The 26,092-nt window shown below is 45.9% G+C and overlaps 1 protein-coding gene across 5 annotated transcripts in view; it reads right to left on the bottom strand.

The window, feature by feature from the left end:
* Positions 1–26,092, bottom strand: part of Trio (trio Rho guanine nucleotide exchange factor) — a 286,761-nt gene that overhangs the window by 79,185 nt on the left and 181,484 nt on the right. For all 5 annotated transcript variants that reach the window (XM_029469546.1, XM_029469548.1, XM_021182742.2 and 2 more), the window contains exons 21-33: positions 24,165–24,287; positions 20,534–20,728; positions 20,322–20,437; positions 19,590–19,656; positions 18,861–18,970; positions 18,229–18,298; positions 17,661–17,750; positions 15,799–15,891; positions 13,402–13,513; positions 11,776–11,966; positions 9,128–9,229; positions 6,706–6,848; positions 5,874–5,973 (exon numbers count right to left, since the gene is read on the bottom strand). In XM_029469546.1, the coding sequence (XP_029325406.1) occupies positions 5,874–5,973; positions 6,706–6,848; positions 9,128–9,229; positions 11,776–11,966; positions 13,402–13,513; positions 15,799–15,891; positions 17,661–17,750; positions 18,229–18,298; positions 18,861–18,970; positions 19,590–19,656; positions 20,322–20,437; positions 20,534–20,728; positions 24,165–24,287 (1,512 nt within the window). The remainder of the gene's footprint in view (positions 1–5,873; positions 5,974–6,705; positions 6,849–9,127; positions 9,230–11,775; positions 11,967–13,401; positions 13,514–15,798; positions 15,892–17,660; positions 17,751–18,228; positions 18,299–18,860; positions 18,971–19,589; positions 19,657–20,321; positions 20,438–20,533; positions 20,729–24,164; positions 24,288–26,092) is intronic.

The raw sequence follows: 26,092 nt of genomic DNA on the forward strand, positions 1-26,092 counted from the left end.
CCAGCGGCACAACCAGCAAGGAGCAGGACGCTCCTCTTACCACAAAGGCTGAGACCACTAACATATATGCAGGGCTCCTTTAACACTAAGCAGTGTTACAAAGACAGTGTACAGGCCCAGCGCTCTCAGTACTATGAGCTGAGCCGGGCAGCGCTAGCCCCACTCACACAGGAGGGCCCTGGGCACAGAGCAGCAAAGGAACATGTTGGAGATTGGTTCCAATACTTTGGTTCAATCGGGAATCTACATGCCCAAATGCTAAAGGTCCTTGTCCCCCATTGGTTTTTGATTGAGCAATAAAGATGCCAGTGGTCAATGGTTGGGTAAAGCAAGATGGGATGGGACCCTTAGAGTTGCATGGTTAGGATGCAGAGAGGAACAGAAGAACCGCCATGACTTCAGGAAGAAGGATGGGATACAGGAGCAGCAGGAGATAAAGTCAACCAGCCATGTGAGATTTTGGGTAAGTTGCCATTGGCCACTTCCCTGATTGGGCCTAGGGTAGCAGGGGAAGGTTTAGGAGTGCCCAGCCTTTGAGGTAGCCAAGGAATTTTAAAAATAAATAAATGTGTGTGTGTTTCATTTGTGGATCCAAAGATACTCCTGGGCAGGTATGCACATGCGATCTGCCAGGAGCCAAAGCAGTGTAGCACCAACTCACAGCTAACAGGAATATGTGGAGGAGGAATTGGCTAGAGGTCTGCTAGTGAGCAGGTCCTCATTCCTGAGGGCTTGTTCTTGGATGTACACCATACCCTTCAGTACTTCTTTGTATGCTCTGAGGAAGACCAAGAGAGGTTCCAGAGCTTGCCCCAAGAAGGTGAGCCCCACATCCTTCCAGTGAAAGATTTTTGAGCTTGATGATCCAATCCTCTTACATGTGGAAAACCTACTCCAGCCCTAGGAAATGCATTGCTCTGAGCAGGTCGTATGGGCAGGCACCTTCTCTGAGTAGGGTTATAGAGAGAGAATTTTGATTTCTTTGAAAAACACAGAAATATGGGAATATGTTTTCATTTTGATCCCAGGTGCAGGATATGGGGCTGCTTCAGATTGTCTGTAGCAGGTGACTATGATTTGCCTTGGGCTCTAGCAGGGGTGTGGCTTTGCCAGCTGCTAATCGTTTCTAAGTTTGTGTGACATATGGAATTCTGGGAACTCTTCAGAGGGTATACAGATGCTAGGGATCTGAGTGATGGGGTTGCTGTTGGTCACTGTTGGTCACTGTTGGCTGGGGTTTGTTAAGTAGTTGTGTGCAAAGAAGAAACAAGGAGAAATTAGACATCCTGATGGTGAAGGTGAAACTTGCCCAGAGGAACAAGATGCCCCTAATCATCAGGAAATAGCCTAATGATAACGTCACCCCTTTCCATTTTCCTATCCTTTTCTCTCTCCTACCTAGTGTCAGGGGTTGAAAGGGTGGAAGAAAGAAGAACCCACAAACCAACCAGGAGCATTGAGGTGATGGGTTAGAGCCCTGGCGCACGCGGACTGCGGATGCAGGGGATCAGCCCGTGCTGAGGGACTCATCCTTTCCTCATCCAGTCGACACAGCTCCTCTTGTAGGGTTGTCAGGGAAGCCGGATTTAAACTGCACTGGCTTTAGCTACTTTTCAGACTACTTTGATTATAACTATAGACGTTTAAACAAGGGTCCCATGACAGAAAAGCCAGCTTTAAAAGTACACAGAAAGTAAGAACCCTGACACGGGGCTTCCACTTCATTAGCACTGATACCATGTGCTTTAAAGAAAATATCTGCATCTATTAAAAACAAGATACGCAGATTCATATTTCCTGTTATAAGCTTAGAGTTCAAGCAAAGGACCCATTTCAACTGAATTGCACGTTCCTTGGAAAGAACTGAATACCGAGGGTCTCGGGACAGTTCGCAAGCTGGCCTGGGTGGGTTCTTCCAGATACTTCATTCTTGCTTTGGCCATTTTGTTTGAGGCACGAATTTCTCTCTCTCTTTTCCTCCCTCCACCCCACTGCCCCCCCCCCCATGATACAGATACTGTTAAATGACAGAGATCACAGACTAATGAGGTGAGCGTGAGGAGATATTCTAAGATGCTTCTTTTGTACCCTAAAGACACTCAGCACCACACTTGCTGTGCTGTAAAAAGAATAAGGCCTGGAAGATGTCAGATGATTAAAGCCACATTCTGATTCTGGCTTTTCCACTTCATCTGGCTTCATCTCCTCAGTGCCCCAGGGCTGGATCGACACTGGGGCAGCACCTCCTCCCTGCCTCAGGAGAGGCACTCATGGCGGTGAGGTCAGACTCTGGAAAGCAGCTGGGGTTTCTTTGCAACCCAAATTACATTTTTATAAGATCATTTTATCAGCCTAAGTACCACGAATATCAGCAAGAATTGGTGTTAAACTCACATCTGGAACACAAAGATGACATATTTTAAGACTGATAGTAGGGAATGGGCTCATGAAACGAGGTTTGAGTCCTGACCAGCTTAATGGAGCTGTGCCCTGGAAAGAAGATGTCTCCGGAGCCCCTCCTCAGCTGACTCTTATTCTAAACCTCTGGAGCCTCGTCTGAGGATTGCTAACAGCTCTGGCAGACAGCTTCCCAGAATTCTCTAAGAGGCTCAGCATAAAACATACCCCCGCCCCATTTCTGAACTGGAACCAAATTCCTTGACACAACTAACTCATAACAGACATGATAAATTGAGTCAACTAGGCAGAATATCTTAAATTATTTCCTTGCCAGAAGCATCTGCCTGTAACACGAGCAGATGCTCAAGTGTGCAATTCGTAGGGTGGAGAGGACCCTGAGGCTCATGAAAAGCTGGAGACCCTGGAGCACAGGGTTGCTGACCAAGTCAAGCTAGAGGGTAGAACACCACACCTTCTGTCTCAGGAGGGGGTGCAGCTCTTGCTTTCAAGGTGCATTCTTTCAAATCATTTACAGACTCAAATCTTTGTTCAGAGAAGCACAGGTAGAACGAGGAGTGAGAGAAAGGGGATGCAGAACAGAGAACCCACAGGCACAGCCCGGCCATAGACACCCCTGCCTTTCCACTGGGGCTAAGGAATGTGCCTGCTTGGAGTGTCATGCCCTATGTAGCCATTTTAATGTCCAACAGAGGACTGGAAGCAAAGGCCACAGTACAAGCACACAGGAACTTCACAGTCTGTTAAGGATCCTGGCCTCACCCTGAGGCAGTAAAGACAATTGTGTCACATTTATAAGAAAGGACTCAGAATGCCACCAGTGCAAGGTGGTGAGGAGCTTTGGGGTCCAGGACCGGCTCTACTGGGTGACAGGCTTTGAGTTGTGCTAGCTTTACTTCTCACGCTGTGCAGCGACAGCCGTGCTGAGCAGTCCTTCAGGGACTGCTGAGCTTGGAGCAAACTTCAGTGATGGCATCACTGGATGAAAAAAATGGAAACTGTATCCTCACAGATGAAGTATTTAAAGGCCGTTCTTGAAACTTCTGCTGTCCCAGGAGAGCCTCAAGGCAACGGGACCAGTCACTAGAAACCTACACTTTGGTAGCCACTCTTCTTCCTCATGTATCAAGTGAGAACAGATCTGCTGCCCGCCAAGCTCACATAAGTCATGTGGGACATGCCTCAGGAGACCAGAGCAGTGGGCCAATGAGCAAACCCATCACCCCGTTCTGGGGTGGGGAGGGCTGCATTCCATGGCTACCCATTCACCTGTTTAAGTACCTAAAACTATAACTCATTTCGCTTCCTGTGCCAACCTGGAGAAAAGCCTTCACCAGCCTTCCAGGAAGAGACTTAGTACATTCAAAAGTGGGCTTTGGATTTCATTCCAAAGATTTGCTTCTCACAAACTTTAAAGCTGACATCTATGGTAAACCTTGCCTGACTCATGAGAACACATCTCAGAAGGGTGTGACCTGGGTGTGGCCTGACTCATGAGAACACATCTCAGAAGGTGTGACCTGGGTGCTTGGGAGCCATTCTCACGGGGCCTGTAAGGCTGCCTGGATGGAAATGGCTGTCCTTGTCATACATAGCAACTACGTGGGCCGCCTTTTCTTCTAGGTGACAGTCCTATGAGACCTGACAAGCTAAGTCCTTCAGGCATTAAAATCCTAAAAGCTGTTTTCTGATGTTTCCAAGTGCAAACTGCGTTTCTAAACAAAATTGCTATGGGGTGAGAGAAATGCTAATTACAAAATGGTTGACCATGTCATCTCCCTTACCTCCTACTGCTGCCCGAGTGGCTAAATGTCTGCTGACTTGACAAATATGCCAGGTCTGATCAAAAGACACAGTTTTGTCTTGTAGTCCTGCTATGTGAGGTACTCTAAGATTTAGGACTTGCTATTCAGTAGATTCAAAAAATAGAATGAAAAAAGAAAATCAAAGTCCACTTACATGAAAAGGGTTTTGTTTGTGGGTTGCTCTGCAGAGCGGTATTTTAAAATCTATTCCCTTCTGTCCTGGAAATGACAGTGTGAATCCTCAAATCCAAGTAAAACAGGACCAATGCCTATTTAATGCACTGTCTAGAACAGTCACACATCACTGGCCTTGTCAGGACAGGGAAGCCTGGACAAGGCTGCCTGAGCACAGGAGACTGCAGGAATCCGAGTCTCGCAGGTGTCAGGCAGTCGCAAAGCTGCTTGTTCCCGAGTGAGAAACGTGTGAATCCAGACTGACACTGTGGGAAGGAAATGTTTTTGCACTGCTCCATTATTATTTTTTTTTTTTTTAAAGAATCTGTTCTAGAACCCAAATATAGCTGTCTCTTGTGAGACGATGCCGGGGCCTAGCAAACACAGGAGTGGATGTTCACAGTCAGCTATTGGATGTATCACAGGGCTCCCAATGGAGAAGCTAGAGAAAGTACCCAAGGAGCTAAAGGGATCTGCAACCCTATTGTTGGAACAACATGATGTACTAACCAGAACCCTGGAGCTCTTGTCTCTAGCTGCATATGTATCGAAAGATGGCCTAGTCGGCCATCAATGGAAAGAGAGGCCCATTGGACTTGCAAACTTTATATGCCCCAATATAGGGGAATGCCAGGGCCAAAAGAATGGGAATGGGTGGGTAGGGAAGTGGGGGGCGCTATGGGGGACTTTTGGGATAGTATTGGAAATGTAATTGAGGAAAATATGTAATAAAAATATTAAAAAAAAAAAAAAAAAAAAAAAAAAAAAAAAAAAAAAAAAAAAAAAGAATCTGTTCTAGAGCTAGAACATATGCTGATCTTAGTAGGAACAGAACATTCATCAAGACGCATGTCTACTGACTTTGACACAGGACTTTTTCTGGCTACCACACAAACCCAGGATTAGCAAGCTGCACTGCCTAGCAGTTTATTCTGATGGCCTTTAGATTCTACAAGAAGAATCCAGAGACATGTGCACTGTTTTTGAAAGAGGCACACCTGCATAAATGCCCCAGACAAAAGATAGATCTGTCTTTTGGTGGTCATCGCTGTCGAAGCCAAACCCAGTGATCTATAACTTTCTGTGCTCTGTGTACCTCAAACTCTAAGAGGAAATATTGGGGCCCACATTGGAGAATGTTAGACACCTACCTCAGATAAGCTCCGTATTTATAGATGGGGTTCTGGGGGAAAGTTTATGTTAAATAATAGATTCTTTGGCTTACAGGTACATTTTAAATAAAGTATATACTGTCTTCCAAGTCTATGACATAAAACCATGTGACTGATAGAGACAGTGAACAGGAAGAGTGGACACATTTCTTGTGGGCTCTCAGCAATAGTCTTGCTCTAACCTCTGTCTCTGCCCCGCCATGACACCTGACACCACTCCTAGCACCTCATACTTGTCTTTAGATGCTAAGGACATTGATTGAATGGACATTGACTGGAAGGGGCAGTGCCGCTGGCAGCTTACCTTATCACTGTCCAGTGTGTTCTGAGATGTCCGGGAGGCGATGGAAATGGTGTCGGGCTGGCTGCTGCCATCCCCTTGGCTGTCCAGGTCTTCTCCGTCCCTAGTGGAACACAGAAACACTCGGTTCTCAGCACTGCAAGCTGGTAGAGGCCACCATTTCCTGGCTGAATGAGACCCATGCCGGCTACAGCTGCTCCTACAACCAGCTCCTACACACGTGACCAAGCCACTCTGCTGGCTTTGTTTCAGAGCTGTTTATTTTGTTGTGTGGATGACTCTTTCGCCTGGATGACTGTGTGGGCACCATATACAAGCATGGTGCACACAGACATCATAAGTCATCATATCCCCAGGAACTGAAAAGTTATAGATGGCTGTGAGCTACCATGTGGGTGCTGGGGACAGCACCCATGTCTTCTGCAAGAGGAACAAGTGCTCTTAACCACTGAGCCACCTCTGCAGTCTCGTGCCATTCTGTGCTGAGTGCAGTTTTTGGCTTGGCAATCTGGTAAGTGCCCAACATATTTTTCCCACTGAATTCTCAACATAGTAAACTCCCCCAACACGGGTTCATTTCCATTTGAGAAATGAAAAAACAAAACAAAACAAAACCAAAATGAAAAACAAAACAAAAAAAATGCTTCCATGCTTTGGGTTACATGGGGGAAAGAAGAGAGAAAGAAGAGGTCTTTGCTTTTAGCCAGGGGAGCCTCTTGTCTCGCTAAAGCAGTGCATCTAAGCCACACAGGCTCCAGGTGTTTGAGGAAAACAGTGTGATAGCGCACGTCCCCTCCCCTGCAGGTAAGCACTCTTGGGAGCCCGCCACACTCACCTCCTCCCCTTCTGCCTTGCTGCTGGAGCTGTTTTGGGGATGTGAATGGGCTCCTTCAGGGCTCCTCTCAGGTGCACCGTCCTCTCCTGGATCACCTCACGGATGTGCTTGATCCAGTCCTGCTTGTTCTCGATACTGGATGCCTGTGCAGGGAGGGAAGCCATCAGGACAGTGTCCTTCCCACAGCCTATGCCCAGCGCACACCGGCTTCCCCTGCTCCCCGGCTTCCCCAGCTCCCAAAGTACTCCCAGAAAAGCAACCGCACCTCACTTAATTTACTATCAAGCAAACAACTATAATTTTACATTTTTTTCATTAAAACCATTTAAAAAAATAAACGCGATTACAGATCTCTTGATACTCTGGAAATCAATCATCATTCTTCAGTACCAAGAGCTGTTAAGCGACCCTGGGGGGGGGGGAGTTATAAAAACAGGTCCGCTAGCAGTCTGAAACCTCAACGAGGTCGCTGAAGCATAAGCTGTGTTTTGGTCAGTGTCAAGGAAACCATCAGCAGGGATGTGGACATGTGGACGAGCCCTTGCCCGCTGCTTGTCCCTGGACGGCTAGGGTGATCACTGCTGGCCTCCTCCACTGCCAGCTGAGACACCTCAGATGGCATAGCCTACTCAGCCCACAGGAACTCCACAAAGGAGGCCTGCAGGGGTGGGCAACACTGGACATATGCCCAAGGCCACAAAGGCACACGTGGACAGTCATTTGGGGGCCCACCTCAGCCGCATAGCAATTTTAGGAACGCATTCTCTTGAAATGTCATGGGTAGATGGAGAAGCCCTCTGGTGGTGCTAATACCATTTTCTAATTTCCAGCTGAAAACCATTGACCTCCTCTGACAGGGACATCATGGTCATGAGTGATTATGGAGGTTGTCCATTGGGCATGGAGGAAATCACCACGAGGGATGGCAATGCTACGCTCCCCCCACCCACACCGCCCCCAGAATCTTGTTTCTGGAAATGCCAAGCCATGGTCCACTCTGGGAAGAGTCTGAGCCAGATGCTCTTTCTACATAAACCGTGCTGAATATTCTTTAGTTACTTAGAGTAAAGGGGGGGACTTTGAAAATCTCATGTCTATCAGAATGTACAGGCCGGACACAAGGGTGGAGAGAAAACAATGAAGGATCTGAAAAGGACACTCAGTGCAGTCTGGAGATCATCAAGGAAGACCCTGACCATGCTGCAGAAATAAAGAAAACTGCCCTGCAAAATGACTGTTCCATCGCTGGAGAGCGACTCAAAAGCACACACTTTATAGAAACAGCGTCAAACAAATGGGTCCACTCAGTCAACGGGGTAACTAGTATACTCAGGGAACCTCAAACTGCCTTAGACAGTCATTCTGTGCTGGAACCACGAGGCCACCACCACAATGGCCATCCCTTCTGTCACCGTCACCATTGAGAACCTTGAGGACTTGTGTCTATATCCTCAGCAATTGTACCACCATAAAGACCCTCACTGCGATGGACACCACTGTCTCTACCTTTACTGTCACCAACATCAACGTCATCACATCCTTACAACTCAACCATCTACACCACCATTTCTACTAACCACAACATCAGCAACAAAATCTATACCACCACCACCCTCTTCATCCCCACTGCAATATCAACACCTCAAAGCCATCAAGATCAAAGCACATGCCACTGCCATTTGACCCTCCTTGTAAGGTGAAAGGTATTATCCAAACGTTTCTAATTATATTGAAATTTTTAGTTTTGAATATATTTTAACAACCTTAAACTATAGAAAAATTTAAATTATCTAAAATGTACTTGCTGGTACACTTAATATTTTATGTGGTTTTATGTCAGTCCTAACTAACAAGGGGCCCCAGTTGGGCTGTATACATTCACTGGAAACAATCCATTGTGACCACAGGAGCAAAGATCTTAGAAACATTGTGGCTTCCATGTGGTCCCTTGGCTGTGAAAGAGTGTTGCTCAGATGAGCAACTCAATTTCTGGAAATACTTAAAGTAAGACTAAAAGACTCGCAAAGGAGATGCAGTAAGTTCAGGGCTCGTCATACACCAGCATCTCACCACACTCGGGCTCCTTTCAACAGCTTGCAGATCATGAGCATCCCTAAACCATCTCTAGTATTTCCAGACAGACCAAGAAGACAGCATCTGAGTTTTCTAAAGCATTGATGAGGTTAGGGCATGAGACACCTTTGGAGTTCTTTGCAGTTCCTAGGAAGAGTCAGTATACTCAAAACAGTTTAAATTAAAAGTGAATGAGAGAGAGAGAGAGAGAGACATTGATTGATTCATTTTTGGCTTCACCAATTCCATCAGAGAACAAAAAAGTCAAATAAAATGACCTGCAATCAGCAAGAAAAGCAGCTTACATCATCACAATAAATGTAAACCAATAAGCTGTAAATTAACGTACCTTAAGGACAATTTTATTATCTGAAGTTGGCGTCCTCCCCACCCACAGTGCAAATTTGCAAGGATCTCCTTCAACGTGTTCTGTGACACCCAACTCTGAGGTCTGCATAAAACACAATTAGATAATTAGACAATGGTACGATTTTGGTAGGAGTAGACATGGAAAGAGGACAGCCTTTGGTGGTTGGTGGCCATGCAAAACACTTAGTTCAGCGGTTCTAAATCTATGAATTACAACCAACCCCCTTGGAGGTCAAATAACTCCTTCATAGGCGTCACCTAAGAACACTGGAAAACACAGGTATTTACATTAAAATTCATACTAGTAGCAAAAATACAGTTATGAGGTAGCAACATGAACACTTTTGTGGTTGGGGTCACCACAGTATGAGGAGCTGTACGAAAGGGTCGGGTCAGTAGGAATGTTGAGAGCTACTGCCTTAGGAGGTACGAGGAAAGCTGGGGTGGACACGTGGGGGACACACTGTTCCCACCCTGAGTACTTCTGGAGATTGCAATGCAGCTTCATCAGCAGGATGTGCTGAGGGAAAAGCCCAACCTTAGACACACGCACGCACGGGCTTTTCCTAGTCCAGAGAGGCTCCTACAGCACACTCTGAGCATACCTTGACAGAGGGCAAAAGGGCTAAACTCTGACTTCATCTACATCCTTAACTTTTAGTATTTCATCATGACTCTAATACCAAGCAACAAAAAACCCTGCCTGTGGACATATCCAGAGCAGGGCATCCTCCCCCCCATGATGGAATCCACCCCATGCCTCTCCCTCCAGCAACGGAAGTGACTCACAGGTTGGAACTCCAGAGGCAGCCTTGGTGGGAATCTTATTTTTTTTTAAATATAAATTAAACTAAGATGTATCGATTTTTAAAACACACAAGCTTGCCTCCAAGGTCAGATGAAAGCCAGCAGTAAAGTGGCTGCCGGCCAGGATGTACTTATTAACTTCCAGCTGGACAGTGACCTATCTGACGTAAGGCCACAGTGATCCAAATGATAGTCACAACCAGGGGACCGGCCAAAGATGGTGGACTGAAAATCGTTACCAGGAATTTTCAGATTCCAGATTATTATTTTAAAAGTTTCTATGCTTGGGAGTCTCTATTCTTTGGGGAGTTTGATTGACATACAAAAATCCCCAAATTTTGTAACATTAAGTCATCTGACTATTAGATACCGAATAATATTTTAAAGAGAGCTGACATACAGAGACCTGCGTGGCACTCTGGTTCCTTTATGATGGTGAGCTTGCCTTTATGTTCACTGGTTCTCTCTGACCAACTCTGCCCAGCAACCCTGTGCTGGCAGCCCTCTGAGCAATGGCCTTGAGAAAGGTCAAAGTGCAGGGGATAAGAGTTTGTCCTGGCTTGACTTCCAGAAAGCAGGCATGGGCTGGACCCAGCTAGGGCTGGCTAATGAGGAATGGTAGCACAATAGTTCTGGGTGTGCACCTCTCCCCAGAAACAGAACACTCCAAAGGTCTCTGCATGGGCAGGGCTGGGGAGTCTTTCAAATGCTATTTTTGATTACATATTTTTCTGTGACAATGACATTTTGCTATTATCAAACTTTCAAAAATTTGTTCTTATATTTACTTTGCATAGATTAATTTCTAATGGAGAATAATTAAATCTTCGTTATTATGGATCTGTAGTGAGCGCAGCGAGTAAGGGAGCTTACATATGTTTTGATGTCTGTACTAGCTGGTTTTGTGTCAGCTTGGCACAGGATGGAGTTATCACAGAGAAAGGGACTTCAGTTGAGAAAATGCCTCCATGAGATCCAGCTGTAAGGCATTTTCTCACTTAGTGATCAAGGGGGAAGGGCCCAGCCCATTGTGGGTGGTACCATCCTTGGGCTGGGAGTTCTGGGTTCTATAAGAAAACAAACTGAGCAAGCCAGGGGAAGCAATCCAGTAAGCAGCATCCCTCCATGACCTCTGCATCAGCTTCTGCCTCCAAGTTCCTGCCCTGTGTGAGTTCCTGTTCTGACTTCCTTTGGTGATGAACAGCAGTGTGGAAGTGTAAGCTGAATAAACCCTTTCCTCCCCAGCTTCCTTCTTGGTCATGATGTTTGTACAGGAATAGAAACCCTGACTAAGACAATGTTATGAATTTAAAAAATTAAATTGATATGAATCCTTGCTTAGGGTAGGGCATCATCTATTTACACAGCAGCAGTTTTCAACCTGTGTGAGGGTTGCTCCTCCCACAGGGGTCATGTATTAGATATCCTGTAACTATATTTACATTATGATTCATAATAGTAGCAAAAATAGTTATGAAGTAGCAACAACAATGATTCTATGTTTGAGGATCACCACAGGAACTGTATTGGAGGGTCCCAGCATCAGGAAGATAGAGAGCCACTGCTCTACAGTGTTTCATCATCCTGCAGTGAGCAGCTATGGGCTCCAGGAACAGAATCCCCAAGCCCCAAGAGTATCAGTGTGCCCTCTAGTGGACTTGGCTTGCAGAGAAATTAGCTGATGAAGAGGAAACATCACAATTCAGATTCACCTTTCTGAGCGTTTTGGGAGGAAAGTAAAGGCAACAGGCAGGAGGTTTCTGTCCTACAGGAAGGCTGCAGCCGTGGTCTGTGAACTCGAGCTCTAGACGCCATACTTACAAACAGCTTGCTTTTGTAGAGGTACTTGCTTCTCCCGCTGGAGTCTTTCACTTCTTTACTAAACACCAAGGACATTTCAAAAAGGAAGAGATGCCGTTCTCGACCCTTCCGAATTAAGGTTTTCGGGTCCCACACTTGGAAGGACTCCTGCAGGATGAGCTCTCCCTGAGACTCAATGTTTTCGTCAAACCCTGCAACATGAAACAAAAGCAGACCCGACTCAGCAGGCAGCATTGCCGGCTTGCCTGCAAATGCTTTCAATATGGCTCCACGCTGCTCACCACCGGCCCTCCTAACAAGGGAGAGCTCGTCCTAAAACACCACTTTGCATATATTTCCCCAATTTCAAACATTTTCAGGGGTTCCTCATAACTTCCTTCTCTACTTTCCACTCCTATCTGTTGGCTCCCAACATGAGATCTGGTTTAAGTCCCATCTGCTTGTCACTGAATCACAGCCTTTGCTCAGGCGACCACTCCCCCTGAGCAGAGTGCCTCCAGTGTACTGCGCACCCCAGCCTCTGATTCTTTTCCTCTGTTGCTGAAATGCCCCTCTCAGCCTCTGTTCAGGCCCCAGCCTGGTGGAGCCAACTTTACTAACCCATTTTCTGGGAGTCTAGAATCCTCTGCACGTGGATCTGCCTAGACCAGGCACATGGAGGCCTCCCTGGCTATTCTTTCCTCACAATGTGGCCACCAGGACTTAGCAAAGTGACTCCTTGTGGAAGCTGATATCTCCCTTCTTTTCTGTCTCTTTATAGTAGACACTTCCCCTCAGCCATCTTAAGTAAGTTCATCATTCACCTATCCCTTCACAGTGAGGAAGAGCTAGGCACCCCAACCCTGGGCAAGTGAGAAAATGAATGTATACAGCTAGTAGGGTTCCCTACCCACAGGCTCTTGTACTTCCTGTGAGGTGGAATATGAATGTGGTCCTGCAGGACCTATTCAAGTAGGAAAATACATAGGACAGAAATGAGCCAGAACATAGCCCTTTCCTCTGATAACATCATGAAGAATAGAGGAAGAACGAGTACTGCTGGATTTCTGAGTTTCTATTACAGAGTGGCATTGAGTCCTAACTAATAAATTTCTTGATGGTACCAATGACCTGGCATAAACTAACAAAAGCATTTGGGATGGGCCCTTTGCATTGCTAACCTCGCTAACCTTGGCAGTGCAGAGGCAGCTTTACTAAATAGAAACAGTCCTTCAAACTGGAATTACTACAATCCCTGTTGGATACATTTATCTAATTTCTGTTCACCATGTTACACACTATATTCAACTGTTTCAGCAGACAACTGAGTTGTGCAAACATCTAGCAATGGCTATGGAAATGGGGAAGTAATAAGATCTTCTATATCCTCGGGTCTATAACCAGTGCGTCCATTCATCATTTACACCTCTGTTAGCAGGAAACCCAGGCAGCATTAAACAAGACTTAAGTGCCACAAACTGCTCCTGGAGTGTACAATGGCACTGCTGTTACCAAGTCCAGAAAGTGATAGTTGATTCACATAGCATCAGTGATGGTGCTGGGATAGTTGATTCACACACAGCATCAGTGACAGTGCTGTGCACAGAGGGGGTAGGGGGGTACCGCGAGCACGGTGTGTCCGGTTACCTTCCAGCATGCTGAGGTGCATGGCATCATTGGCTCGCTTGGGTACGCTGAGCATCACCTCCAGGCCATCTTTGATCTCTCCCTTTCCTTCCTCACAGCATGTGAGCAGCTCCTGGAGAAGATCAACACAGTGAACTTGCAAAGGACCGCAAAATGCTCTGCCAGCCACGCCTTAGCAGAATCCACAAAAGTTCACAGTGCTCAGGAAACAAACAAAATAGCCAAAAAGCGAATCACTCAGGGTTCAGATAGACAAAAACAGGGTCTGATCTACTTGAATGAGGACCTGGAGGAAGTCAGATCCAGTTGTCATTCTGAAAGAAGTTGTTATGCCTCACCAACCACATCTCCAAAATGAGAACATAAATGTTACTGGTTTGTAAGGAATATGGAATTGTGACAAGTGACAGCCATCCATAGTCCACCTGCCCTGCTAATCCCACAATGTCAGGGTCTGGCTGGACCCTGCATCAGAATAGCAACACAACACAGACCACTCCTCTGTGCAGGCTCCTTAGGGAGGTACTAGCTACAAGCTACCACACGTCTCCAGGGTATCTATGTGTGTCATGCTACTTCCTGACTTCCTGGAAGCTCCCCAGCTCCCCCGTGAGTAGGACAGCAGGAAACACAAGCTTACATCCTGATGGGTCTCTCTCAGGTATTCCTTCATGGGTGCCAGACCGTTCTTGGTCACAGTGACAACAATCTTGTGTATATGACTCCCAAGGGGTTCAGAGCAGTGTGGTCATCAGCTTGTGGGAGGAGGGGACTAGAGCAGTGGTTCTCAACCTGTAGATAGCATCCCCTTCAGCAAACCCCTATCTCCAAAAATATTTACATTATGATTCATAACAGTAGCAAAATTACAGTTTTGAAGTAGCAATGCAAATTTTCTGGTTGGGGTCACTGAAACATGACAAACTGTATTAAAGGGTCGCAGGCATTAGGAAAGTTGAGAACCACTGATCTAGAGAACTCAGACATCTGATGGGTACCTTCACGTTTGATCAGATGTGTATGCTTCTGAGGAGCTGGGCAGAAACTGCCTTACGGGGACAATGTGCCTCAACTCCCTCCGTGCAGACTGCCTTCCTACTGGGGAGGTCTGATGGAGTTTACTATTGTTCCCCAGCAGTTTCTGGGGAAAATGAGGAAGGTTTACACGTAGAAGTGTAATCTTAGTGGAAACAGAAGCTGAGAACAAAGCCTTGAGTTCTGAGGACACCAAGGGACAATTGAGAGACAAGGCACTTGTGTAGACTTAGGAAGCAAAGGGGACAAGACCTGAATGCAAACCAGCAAAACCCAGCCTCCCGGTTTCCGCCACGCTCACAGACAGCAGCAGCAGATTTGTGTAATGATGGCTATCTAGTCACTGGGTAAGATTGTCATCCATACAGAAGTACAGGAGAGGAGGTGTGGTGTGGCTTGGTGGTAGAGCGCTCACCCACCACGTGTGTGGCCCTGGTTTGGTCCTTGGCACTGCACTGTGTGTAAAGGAGGTGGAGGTTGGTGTAGTAGGGTTTTCAAAATAGAAAGGTCTCAGGATAGTACACACCTGCATAAAAGAACACTGCCATGTTTTATACAGTTGCTAGGTCTCTCTTACTGAGATAGCTTTAGGCACCCTTAAGCTTCAGTGTCCAGGATGGCAGCTGACAGAGCTGGGATTAGTGGGCAGTCTACACACAAATGTTTCAGCGCGTCCTTTACCAGCAGAGGAAACATAGTACCTTTGCCAGACAAAAGTTGTAAATGACTCTTAATGCAGCAAGCAGACATGCATTAACGACATAACGCATCTGTGATAAGTTTGTTCCCCTTTCTACTGTTGAAAATAATCAGACTTAAATTTTTGCAAGGGCAATTTTAGATATACTTAATTGCAACAAAAAGTAGAAGCCTTTGGGATCAGTAGGGACATGGTCTATAAAATGGCTAGCAGCCATAGGGAACGGCATGAGGGCAGAGTGTTCCAGAGTCCATGGAAAACCTGCGTATCAGCCAGGTTTGGGTTCAAAGCTGGCACATATCAGCAGTGATTCTGAGCATTTTTGTGATGCAGGGCAGATAGTCTCCAGACTTTCCGATGAGCGCTGCTGCGGATTAAACATGTACAGGTGCTGTGTCGGGGCCTCAGCACCAGAGTCTGAGGATGCTGAAGGTCCAAGAGCCAGTAACTTATTTTCTCAGTCAAATACCATTCTATGTTGCAGACAAGTGCCAACCAGTTCCTTCAGGGTACAACCAGGGGATATGATCTTAGGTATCTGCTTCAATAAGAAGCTGGACAGGTCAAGAAATGTCAGTGAAGGAAACCACAGGCACATGTGCACAGGGGATACATATCAACACAGGGTGTGATGTTGCAGATGGAAGATGTTTCATACCCACCTTTAAAAGGAGCTGATACTTTGTTATCCGCTGAACTGGTTTGATCAGGTAGGAAGAGATGGAATTGGCTAAGCCATGCCGCTGCTGGATCTCCTATATTTAAATGAAACAAAAAAGGGGGAAGCTTTATCATAGGGTCATTACTGTTAAACATGGGCACAGTACCACATTAATGACAAGTGTTTCTGCTGAAATAATAAGTCCTCTCTTCTTAAAGTGTGTGAAAATATCAGCACAAACTTCTCCAAGTCTACAGGTTTACTTTGCAGGGGACTTAGCAGAACACCAACAGAAGGGAGGAAACAGATTCACAGTATTTTCTGGTGTGTGACCCTCTACTGCAATAACACTGCTTACAAGCCTAGGCTGCGCTTAGCGTCTTCATAGGAAGGCAAGGAGCCCAGCCATGCAGTTCAGCACTGCATACTGCTCAACAGTGAATAGCAGAGCACGTGAAGGGTGTTCTGCGATGCCTGTTACCATGGAAAGGAATAACTGAAGGGTGGGCACAAGATGCCCAAAGAATGGAGGACAGTATAATCAAAAACCTCCTTAAAAAATCAAAGTAACCTTACAATGCACACCTAAGGCAAGTGACTATGAAACTTGCCAGGTATGCTTCCTTTATTCCTTAAAATTGTTTAAACACACAAGGTTTTTGAAAGTTAGACTCTATTTATTTATTTGGGGGCCAAACACATGACTCGGCACCTGTGTGAAGGTCAGAGAACAACTTGTGGGGTTGGTGTTCTCCTTCTATCCTGAGCCATCTTGTTAGCTTAAGGTTTTTAAAACCAAGTTTTGGCTACACAGACATTCTTGCTGCGTAGGCTTTCTATTCTATAGCCTGCATGTGGCTACGGTGCTGTAGGGCATGTGAAATATTAGAAGGAAAAGACAGCATCAGGCAAGGGATCGCTACAGACTGAGTGCCCCCTGAGAACACAGCTGGAGAGGGGCCATCCACAGTTGGAGTGAGGCCGTCCACAGGCAGGTCCCCATCCAAAGCAGAAAGAGTAAAGTTTACTCCAGCTTCCAGACGTTCCCATGAGAGATCATCTCAATTGAACAACTATAAAGGCAGAAAGTTAAGTCCAATGTTCCCATGGCCTTGTGCACCAAGGGTACACAGTACTTTTCTCCAGCCACAATCTGCCACCTACTAGACAGTTCTAAAACCTAGGACACATTTAGTAATATTGTGCACCCCCCCCCCCCACTATACAAACAACATATCTTTGGAAAAAGAGATAGCCCATACTAAGTCTACTCAAGCATATAACTGAACATCTTCTTGATTGGGCAGGCAAATTGGTAGGGCTTTACTGATAGATCTCTTTGGGAAATTCACAAGATTAAGAAGTGTATTTCTTTTATACATGACCTTGTATATAAAATTAATGACTAGACATAAAGAATGACAAATATGTCGTTGTTAAAGATCTAAGGGTCTTATAGATATATGACTTCTCATAGTTAAATAAAACATATAAGAAAATCCCAAAATAGGGGTTGGTGAGGTGGCTCAGTGGTCAAGGCACCTGCTCTAAGGCCTTATGATCCACGTTTCATCTCCAGGCCCCACACAGTGGAAGAAGAAACCCAAGTCCTACAAGTTGTCCTCTGATCTACATACATGTGAGCCCGTGAGCACATGTACAACATACATGTACACACACGTGCGCATACACACACTAAATACAATGTAACAAAAACATGAATGAATATCCCATTATAAACTTGAGAGATGACAAAAACTACTAAGCTAGCAGCGTGGTAATAACTTCTGGGCAATGCTGGTTTTATCTGTATGGAATTCTGTTTGGTCAGTCTCGCAGCTTCTTCACTTAACTGCTACTTACGTCAAAGTAGGACCCTGCGTGCTCTAGTATCAGCTGTGTAGAATCAGGTTTATTTTTGCAGTATGTGACATACATCTGAAACTTGTCTGCCTATAGCAAAAAAAAAAAAAAAAAATAGAGGAAAGAAAAGAGAGAGAAGAAACATGAATTTTATTTAGATATCTTTTCCAAATCAAAAGTCACAATATAAAAACCTTTAAGGTGAGAAATAAGTTCTCTTGGCAAGGAAATCGTCAAATGAGAGAGAGAAACATATTTTGGAGGGAAAGCTAGCCCACTAGAGGCATCGCCTGGGCTCTGCTAGGCGAGAGAGAGCTTCTTCATTAAACAGGACTGGGCCCTCATCCAGGGCGAGTCCCAGCATGAAGAAGAGGCTCAGAATGCTTAAGGACCTAGTTCAAGCCATCAGTACAATCAACAGAAACTCATCACACTGGGACTCCAGGGATTGTCACTCTTTTCTCTAGGTGCAGAGAATCGGCAGAGGGGAGCTACTGAAGCCGTGCACAACGGCCGGCATCTCCCTTCAGTGCCCACATGAGAGAGAGCAGGAGTGGAGGCTCCTTACCCAGGTGACAAAGCAGTGTCCCACGTCCTCTGGGAGCTGCTCGTACTTCTCCAGCTCCTTCAGGAAGATGCTTCAGGAGGAGAAGAAACAAATGATCGTCATGAAGGTGCTGAGAAAATTCTACTAGTGAGATATGCCTGAAATGGAACCCGTCTGTGTCCTATAGGACATTTTCAGGATTAACAAAAGCTGCAGCTCTCGACTTGGGAAACTTTCTCTAACTTTTGAGCAGTCAAATCCCTTCTAACAGGAACTTCACACTAGCAGCCTCCTCAGGGAAGAGACTAGTAGTATATTTGGAAGGGAAACAGTTCATGATGTCACCTATAAGCAGAACCAAAAGGTCACAACCCAGAAATTCAGAGTAAATGGTGGTTAGTAGCAGGCTGGGAGAGTTGGGAGGGGGCATGGGGCGAGGCTGGCCAACAGAAACAGGAGGAACACCTTCTGGTTTGTTCCACAGTGATGTAAATGGAACTAAAACACTGCACTCTATCTTAAAAGTAGAAGAGGAAATTAAATTCCAACACAAGCCCTGAGTTCCGTTAGCCCCCCTGCACATTGTTCCTCGTGATGCAGGGTCCTCACAGAAAGCAGATCTGCAGAGAGCACTCCTCAGGCAGCACACTCACTTGTTGTGGAACTCGTAGATCTCCTGCATGTTCCCAAAGATGATGAGCTCTTTGTTGACAATGCCTGGCGGGATCTCCTCCACGCCACTGGTCATTTCCCACAGGTAGGTCTGGCCGGGAGGAAGCAAGGGGATTAAAAAAAAAATCAACCTGAACTTGCAAGAAGCAGCCGTTCCTATAAACGCAGACTCAGAGCTTACATACAAACACGAAATGAAATGTATGGAAAAGTGGACCCTTGCAGTCAACATGAAAAATGTGTCTTTTAAAAAACCTTAGCTGCTGTGAACACTTGGAGAGATTTACTATACTATTTTAGTTTAATCCCAGCTTCAAATTTGGAGTGAATCTCTGTCACAAGATACAGCAAACATTTACTATACAATTTTAGTTTAATCCCAGCTTCAAATTTGGAGTGAATCTCTGTCACAAGGTACAGCAAACTCGGGGTGTGACCGAGAGAGTACCAGGTGCTGTCACAACTGCTGGGCTCGCTGGTCTGAAGCTGCTGTTCTCTACACAAAGAGAATGCCAGCCGGGCCAGCATGTGACAGATGAATGCGAGGAGCTGTGTGTGCTGTGCCATGTGCGGTGAGCCAAAGCCCTCCTGGAACAGCACAGAACACCAGGGACAGGAGCCCAGCACTGTCACTACTGCAACAACAAGTAACACAAAGTAACAAAATAGCAAGTTCAAATACAGCCCCAATAAACAAGCAACCAACTTACATCCATACACTCACGGAGGTCTCTGACATAAGCCTTTTCCGTTTGAATTAGTTCAGCCATGATAAACCTTAAAATGAACAGGGAGCAGTTCAGTTCAGTTAGGTTGAATGCTTATTATTCTTTATTATAATATATTTTTAGGAAGACTTATGAAATAAAATGGGGAGCCTAGAAATATTAAACATGCAGTCATGGCTTAAGGGAGGAAAATCAAGATTTGACAGAATAGCAGCCATCGACTAACTCCTAGGTATTTGAAAACATTTCCTGGGGCTCCCACAGCTGGCATCCAGGATGCCCAGCCTTACTGTGGGCTATGAAGTGGCTCAGCAGTGCCTTAGTCCATACCCACTGGATCCCAGACACACTTTTCCCTTTTAGTTCCCACTGAATGACAACCAAAAGTGTTCCTGGGCAACAAAAATACCTAGTGGGAACTGGGAGGTCTGGGAGGTCTTTCATCTTCAGTCAGTAAGATAGCTCACAAACTTTAAATACCTACATTCGAGCTGTTACTTTCCTCTACTACTAATGGCAAGCAATTTGTACACCAGGAAAGGAAAGCATAGAGAAACCAGGACGAGGCAGTGAGCCATGTGATCAGGGGTCAGCACAGAGAGAGGTCAGCCGACAAAGCCAACTGAGGTCTCAGACACTTGACTGCACATCATGGCAGCAGACTGTCTGTGGGCTCTGACGCTCCCCTCACTGTAGCAGGGAATGCTGGCTTACTCTTTCCTGCGGGCAGACTTCCGTTTCTCTTCATTAAGCTCGTGGGCAGCATCCCGAAGCTTCACCTCTGACCCGGGGATACTGGCAGGGATGATGTCCAACTGCAGGCTTTTACTCTGTGGGTGAGAGTCAACAGGGGCAGTTAATGAGAGCAGCTCAGGCGGCATGGGGCCCCAGATCACCACTAGTCCAGTGTGAACAAAGCAATTCACCGATTTGTTGGAATCTGAAGAAATCCCCAGGGCTTTCTCCAAAGAGGTCCGGTACTTCTCCATGCGCAGAGAGAAATCTCTGTACCTCTTATCCACTGCGGTCACACATTTTTTAATTTCTGCTGCATGGGCATGCCCTTTTTCACAAAAGCCATCGGCCAGCTGTATCAATAGCTTCACCCTCTCTTTGGTTTGCTGCAAAAACAACAGAAAAATACTGTGAGGCACATGAACCTGGCTGCCAGAAACCCAAAGCACGGGGCAAGTAGCTGGCACGCTATCTCTCTGACTGACGGCCTCAAATCCATCCAGCCCACCTCCCTTCCAGAGTCTATCTCGGAATATTTAATTATAATTGCCATTTTAAAATACATCAATACATCCAGGAGCTTCAAAATTCTAACAGTAAAATGGATATAAAACAGAAAGCCACCATTTGTTCTCAGACCTTAGACTTTGCTCATGCTTAGACATTTATTTCATATGTGCATGAATTTATCAGTCTTCTAGCACTGAGTTAGATTTTCTGTCATTTAGACAAACCATCCCACACAAGAAGAGATCTTTCTTACAAGTCTGGTTATTTCTAGCAATGAAACCTGAAAACTCTAGAAATAATCCAGGTTTCTGAAATAATGCTAATATTTAAATTCTGGCATACTTTTGGTGTCCAGGAGAGATATGCAATATGAACCCCAAATAGTCCTTCTAAAAGGCTACTGTCACACCACTAAACGAAGCAATGATACCAACAAAACAAACAACAAAACCAAAAAATATATCAACAAAAAACCCCACTGATTTCAATGTGAAATATTATGGTAATATATAAAATATTATGGTAAATGATATTTACTCTCATTCCATTTGCTAACTCTAGCCATTATTACACAAGTGGGTTTTAGCTTACAGGGCACACAAGCATTAAGATTGATCAGCCTCCTGTGTGGGCATCAAGGACTGGGAGACAATGACAGTGAACTGAATTTCCCTAGTGGCTTTCCCTGGGTGCTGAGAACCATGAAGGATGCATAGCCTGTGCACACACATGCTATGTCACAGAGCGTGTGCACACAGAGCCCAGTCACTGGCATGGCACAGAAATCCACCCAACATGAAACCAGGAGCTGGATATAGACAGGACAAAGGGACTGGGTCAAGAAGTCTTAGTAGGTAAGATTACTAAGTAATCTTACTAAGTCTAAGTAATTAAGATGTGTACATTCTTCTTGGCGTTAATTTGAATTTGTGTAACAAATTGAAAGACTATCCTGCTAGAGCTAAGGTTTTGCTACAGGCTGTGAGAAACAGGAATTCTTAGGAGACACTGATCAGCTCAAGCAAGGGCAAACACCATGCCACCCTGACAGAGCAAGTAGAATCTCCACCAGCCAAGGAGCTCGTGACTCAGACAGCCCACACCAATGACAACACACAGCTAAGACAGCAAGGGACACTCTTTCCAAACCTCTGACTTCCTCCTGACATAACTAATCCATATTTAACAAAAGTAATGGTCCTATAGAGTTGGGAAACAGCATGGCCAGATGCTAACCGACATAAATCTTACAAAAACATATGAGTAAAAATATGCATACTACTGTCTTATACTTCCAAAACCTACACTCAAATTCAGTAGAAAGAACCATTTAGGAATAATGGTTAAAGTCCCTATATGCATTCCCTGGTAAACGAGGTAGGTCCGTCACTCAACTTGACAGCAGAGCTGTGAACAGGCTACAGAGACAAGAGCATGGTAGTGGACCACAACCGTGGTGGAAAACTGGCCTTTGATCCACTTCTGGATGCAACATCAGGCACTTCCTTAACACCCAATGTAAGGGTCATTGGAGGAACAATATAGAACTATAACACTCACAGTAGTGATGATTTCCTAGCTGTACTAACAAAATAAAAATTATATGGCTGAATGCACAGTATGCAAAAGAAGGGAAAGCCATGGTCCTCACCTTAGATGCAGGACCAGTCAGCTATCTGGATGTTCCTGGTATCTCTAGGAGGGGTCACCTCCACCTTGCCTAAGCCTCACCCCCACAGTGTTCAGTGCTCGGGGAACAGCTCTCTGTAGCCGCAGTGCATGGTGCACTGGACCAGGGCTTCCCAGGGCCCAGCACACTCACAAGCTGCTGGGAAATGGAGGAGAGGCCAGGGAGGACAGGAAGGGGAGCCAGAAATGTTACAGAAGCAAAATCACAAACAGGTGCAATACAAAGTGGCTACTGTGACTCCAATTGGTTGAAAATTCCTCTTTATGCTTTCAAACCTGGTTAAGGGCCACACAAGATAGTTGTTCTAGATGGTTGTTGCTGTTGTTGTTGTTGTTTTTTTTAATTGGTGGTGGTGGGGGGGGGGGTACAGGGTCTCTCTGTATTCCTGCTGGCCTGGAACTTACAATATAGATCCTCAAAGTCCCAGAGATCCTTTTGTCTCTGCCTTTCAGGTTCTGGGATTAAAGGTGTGCCACTCCCTTATAATTATTCTTGTTCCTTTATAGGAGCACTTACTTTTTATTTTTGTTTTAACAAAAATATATTATTCAGGTTGGTCAATTTTTGGCTCAGATCTGAAGTAATTCTCAGCATCTTCTTAAAACTCAAGTTTGCTATTAAAAATATACTTTTGAAAATATTTCAGTGTGTGTGTGTGTGTGTGTGTGTGTGTGTGTGTGTGTCTGTGAGCGTGCACGCACACACACACACCAAAAACAAAACCAAGTAAATACTGGAAATCCAGCAAGGCGGCTCAGTGAGCGAGGCAAGTGTTGCTAAGCCTGGAAATCTGAGTTTGATCCCAGGATTCACACAGTCAAAGAAGAGAATCAATTCCCCCAAGGGGTCCCCACCTCTACATGGATGCTACAGCATGTATAGCCCAGCAGAAACAACTGTTAATTTAAAAACAAACCCCCCCCCCCCCCAAAAAAAAAACAGAGTAGCAGTCATAGAGAAGTGACCGCATTCTAAGCCATTCAAAACCATCTGAGAGAAGGACCTGGAACCAGCCCCCGGGATGCATGATGCTTTTCTGATGACTGGTGTCAGATGCAAAGACATAGTACTTCTGGAAGACGCATTCACTTCTCTTTTCAAGAGAAAAGTGGGAATGGATGCCTCTAGCATCACAAATGCATGAACAAGCAGGAATCAGTTCTGTCAGCAGTAAACACAGACCACTGGGACTGGACAGTGGTGAACGGTGTCGCCATGATGCTTTCCAGGAACTGGTAATAGGGAAGGGCAAGACACAGAATACAGAACAATACACATCCTCATGTTTCCGAGAAACAGCAAGACTTGATACAAATAACTCAGAAAGAAAATAAGAGAAATAACACAAAGGGCAAAGGCAGAGGCCAGGAGAGCTGGAGGCTGTTACAGAGATCAGACGAGCACAAGCAGGTAAACAAAGTGAGGCAGATAAAGACCCCGTCTGGAAGAACCACACGACCTATGCCGATGCACCATACATGGTAGCCATTTCTCCAGGTTACCGGCCTTTCTCAGCCATGCCTCTGACAAGCACCCCCTTTCCCTGGAGTATATGCTCGAGGTCATTCTGAGATAGCCCAAGCCGATGTACAGAGCAGAAACCCATTCCCTTGCAGACTTACCTTGGCAGTTATCTGAAACTCCTCGTGTTCTTTCAACAGCTCCTGTGTGTGCTGAATGCTGGACCCTGTTGAGGTATGTGTGGAAAGGTAGAACTCCCCATTGTCGTGGATCCACTCTAATGCCTAGAGGAGAGCAATGCAAAATGTTCACGGGCTAAATATTTAAGGGAAGCAGATATTTCTGGACGCCCCGCTCATGGAAGCCACAGTCGGCATGCGCATCAAAGAGTGGGTCCTCGGGCAGACACACTTCTGAAAGGAGCATCCTGGCAGGGGGAAATAACCCTGCTACTGGTATAGCAATGAGCAGTGGTTCCAGGGTTTCTTATGACTAGGAACCTACAGGTCTAACACAGCACAGTCGAAGAACTCATACCCAGTGTCACAGAGGTCACAAAGGACAGTCTGAAACTGAGTGGCTGAAGGTCTACATGAACCTGGGACCCAAGTCCCCACTGGGCAGACGCCAGAAGACGTCACCTTGCTTACCTAGTGACAATGCCTGAGGTTCAGGTGCCAAGAACTGAAATGAAATCAGACTAATTTAAACGCACGCTTCTACATAGGCTATGGGGAGGAAAATCAGCATTTAAAAAGCATGGGCGTGCCTATGTGCCCTCGAATCCTAAGCCACCGTTCTAACATGTTGATATTGGAATACCCACTTTGCTGCTTCTTTAAGATACATTATGGCATCTGTGGCAGAGCTTGTGTGTGTGCGCGTGATGGTCAGAGGTCAATTCAGGCTATCATCACTCAGGAGCCGTCCATCCATCCTTTTCTTTGAGACAGTCCTCTCAGGCTTGGAACTAAGCAAGCAGGCTCTGCTCCTGGCAACTAAGCCTTAGAGATCTGCCCGTCTCTGCTCCCCTTGGGACTGTGATTTTAAGTGTACACTACCACAGCTGGGTTTTTTCTTTTAAATGTTGGTTCTGGGGTTCAATTTAGTCCCCAGCCCCATTTGTGGAATTTTTTTGTAGGAACAAAAGGAAAGGAAAGGAAAGGAAAGGAAAGGAAAGGAAAGGAAAGGAAATGAAAGGAGTCTCAGGTCACAGGCAGTTTAGCTACCAGCTGCACATCTTCTGTCCTCGTGCTTACGGATGGTCACTCTGCCTCTGAAACAATGTTTACGCTGATAGAAATGAAGGTTACATCAATCCACCAATTCAGTGTCCACTGTTAAACACTCTCAAGTACATACTGTAAAGGCAGATGCCTTCACAAATAAGAGCAGCCTGAAGCTCAGCCCGCTGTCACGGCTGGGGAACCAGGGAACTAGAAGGCTGCCCCCTTCCTTGCAGTCTGCAAAGGCAGACAAATAAACAAGCAAGTCACAGGTCGAAGCAGAGGTGGGAGGAGGAGGAGGAGGAGGAGGAGGAGGGCGGCCTTGCTAGAGGGAGGCCAGGAGAGATGGAAGGTGAGCTGGGACCTGCGGGCTCAGAAGCAACACAGGGACAGCACATGTGTGATGGGGCTGGCTCAGTCTGCCCATGGGAAAGAAGTCAGAAGAGACCTGAGCAGAGGTTGCCAGGAGCAGGTGAGCTCACAGTGTCACAGGCAGAGCTTGGAATTCTTTGCAGAAGCAAACGTGGCTACTGTAGAGAAAGGAGCTGGAATGGAGCCTGAGTAGAAACGGCGAAGGGTCTGCTGCTACGAAGAGAGAGGGCAGAGAGGGACAGGAGGTCAGCACCCCTACACTAAAGGAGACAAAGGCGGGACGTACGAATAGCAAAGGAGAGGCAGGAATCAGACACACCTCGTCACTCTTAACTGAGTACGGTGAGAGGGCAGGACACAGGGAGTCAGGAATGCAGTTTTGCTTCTGGTGAGGCCAGAATGGAGAGGCACTGAGGAGGTACCCGATATTTATACATTTGGGTGTCAAAAATAGAGGTCAGGGCTGGGAAACATCCAGGGAGAGATAAGAG

This window comes from Mus caroli, chromosome 15, assembly GCF_900094665.2.
Source record: "Mus caroli chromosome 15, CAROLI_EIJ_v1.1, whole genome shotgun sequence".
NCBI lineage: Eukaryota > Metazoa > Chordata > Mammalia > Rodentia > Muridae > Mus > Mus caroli.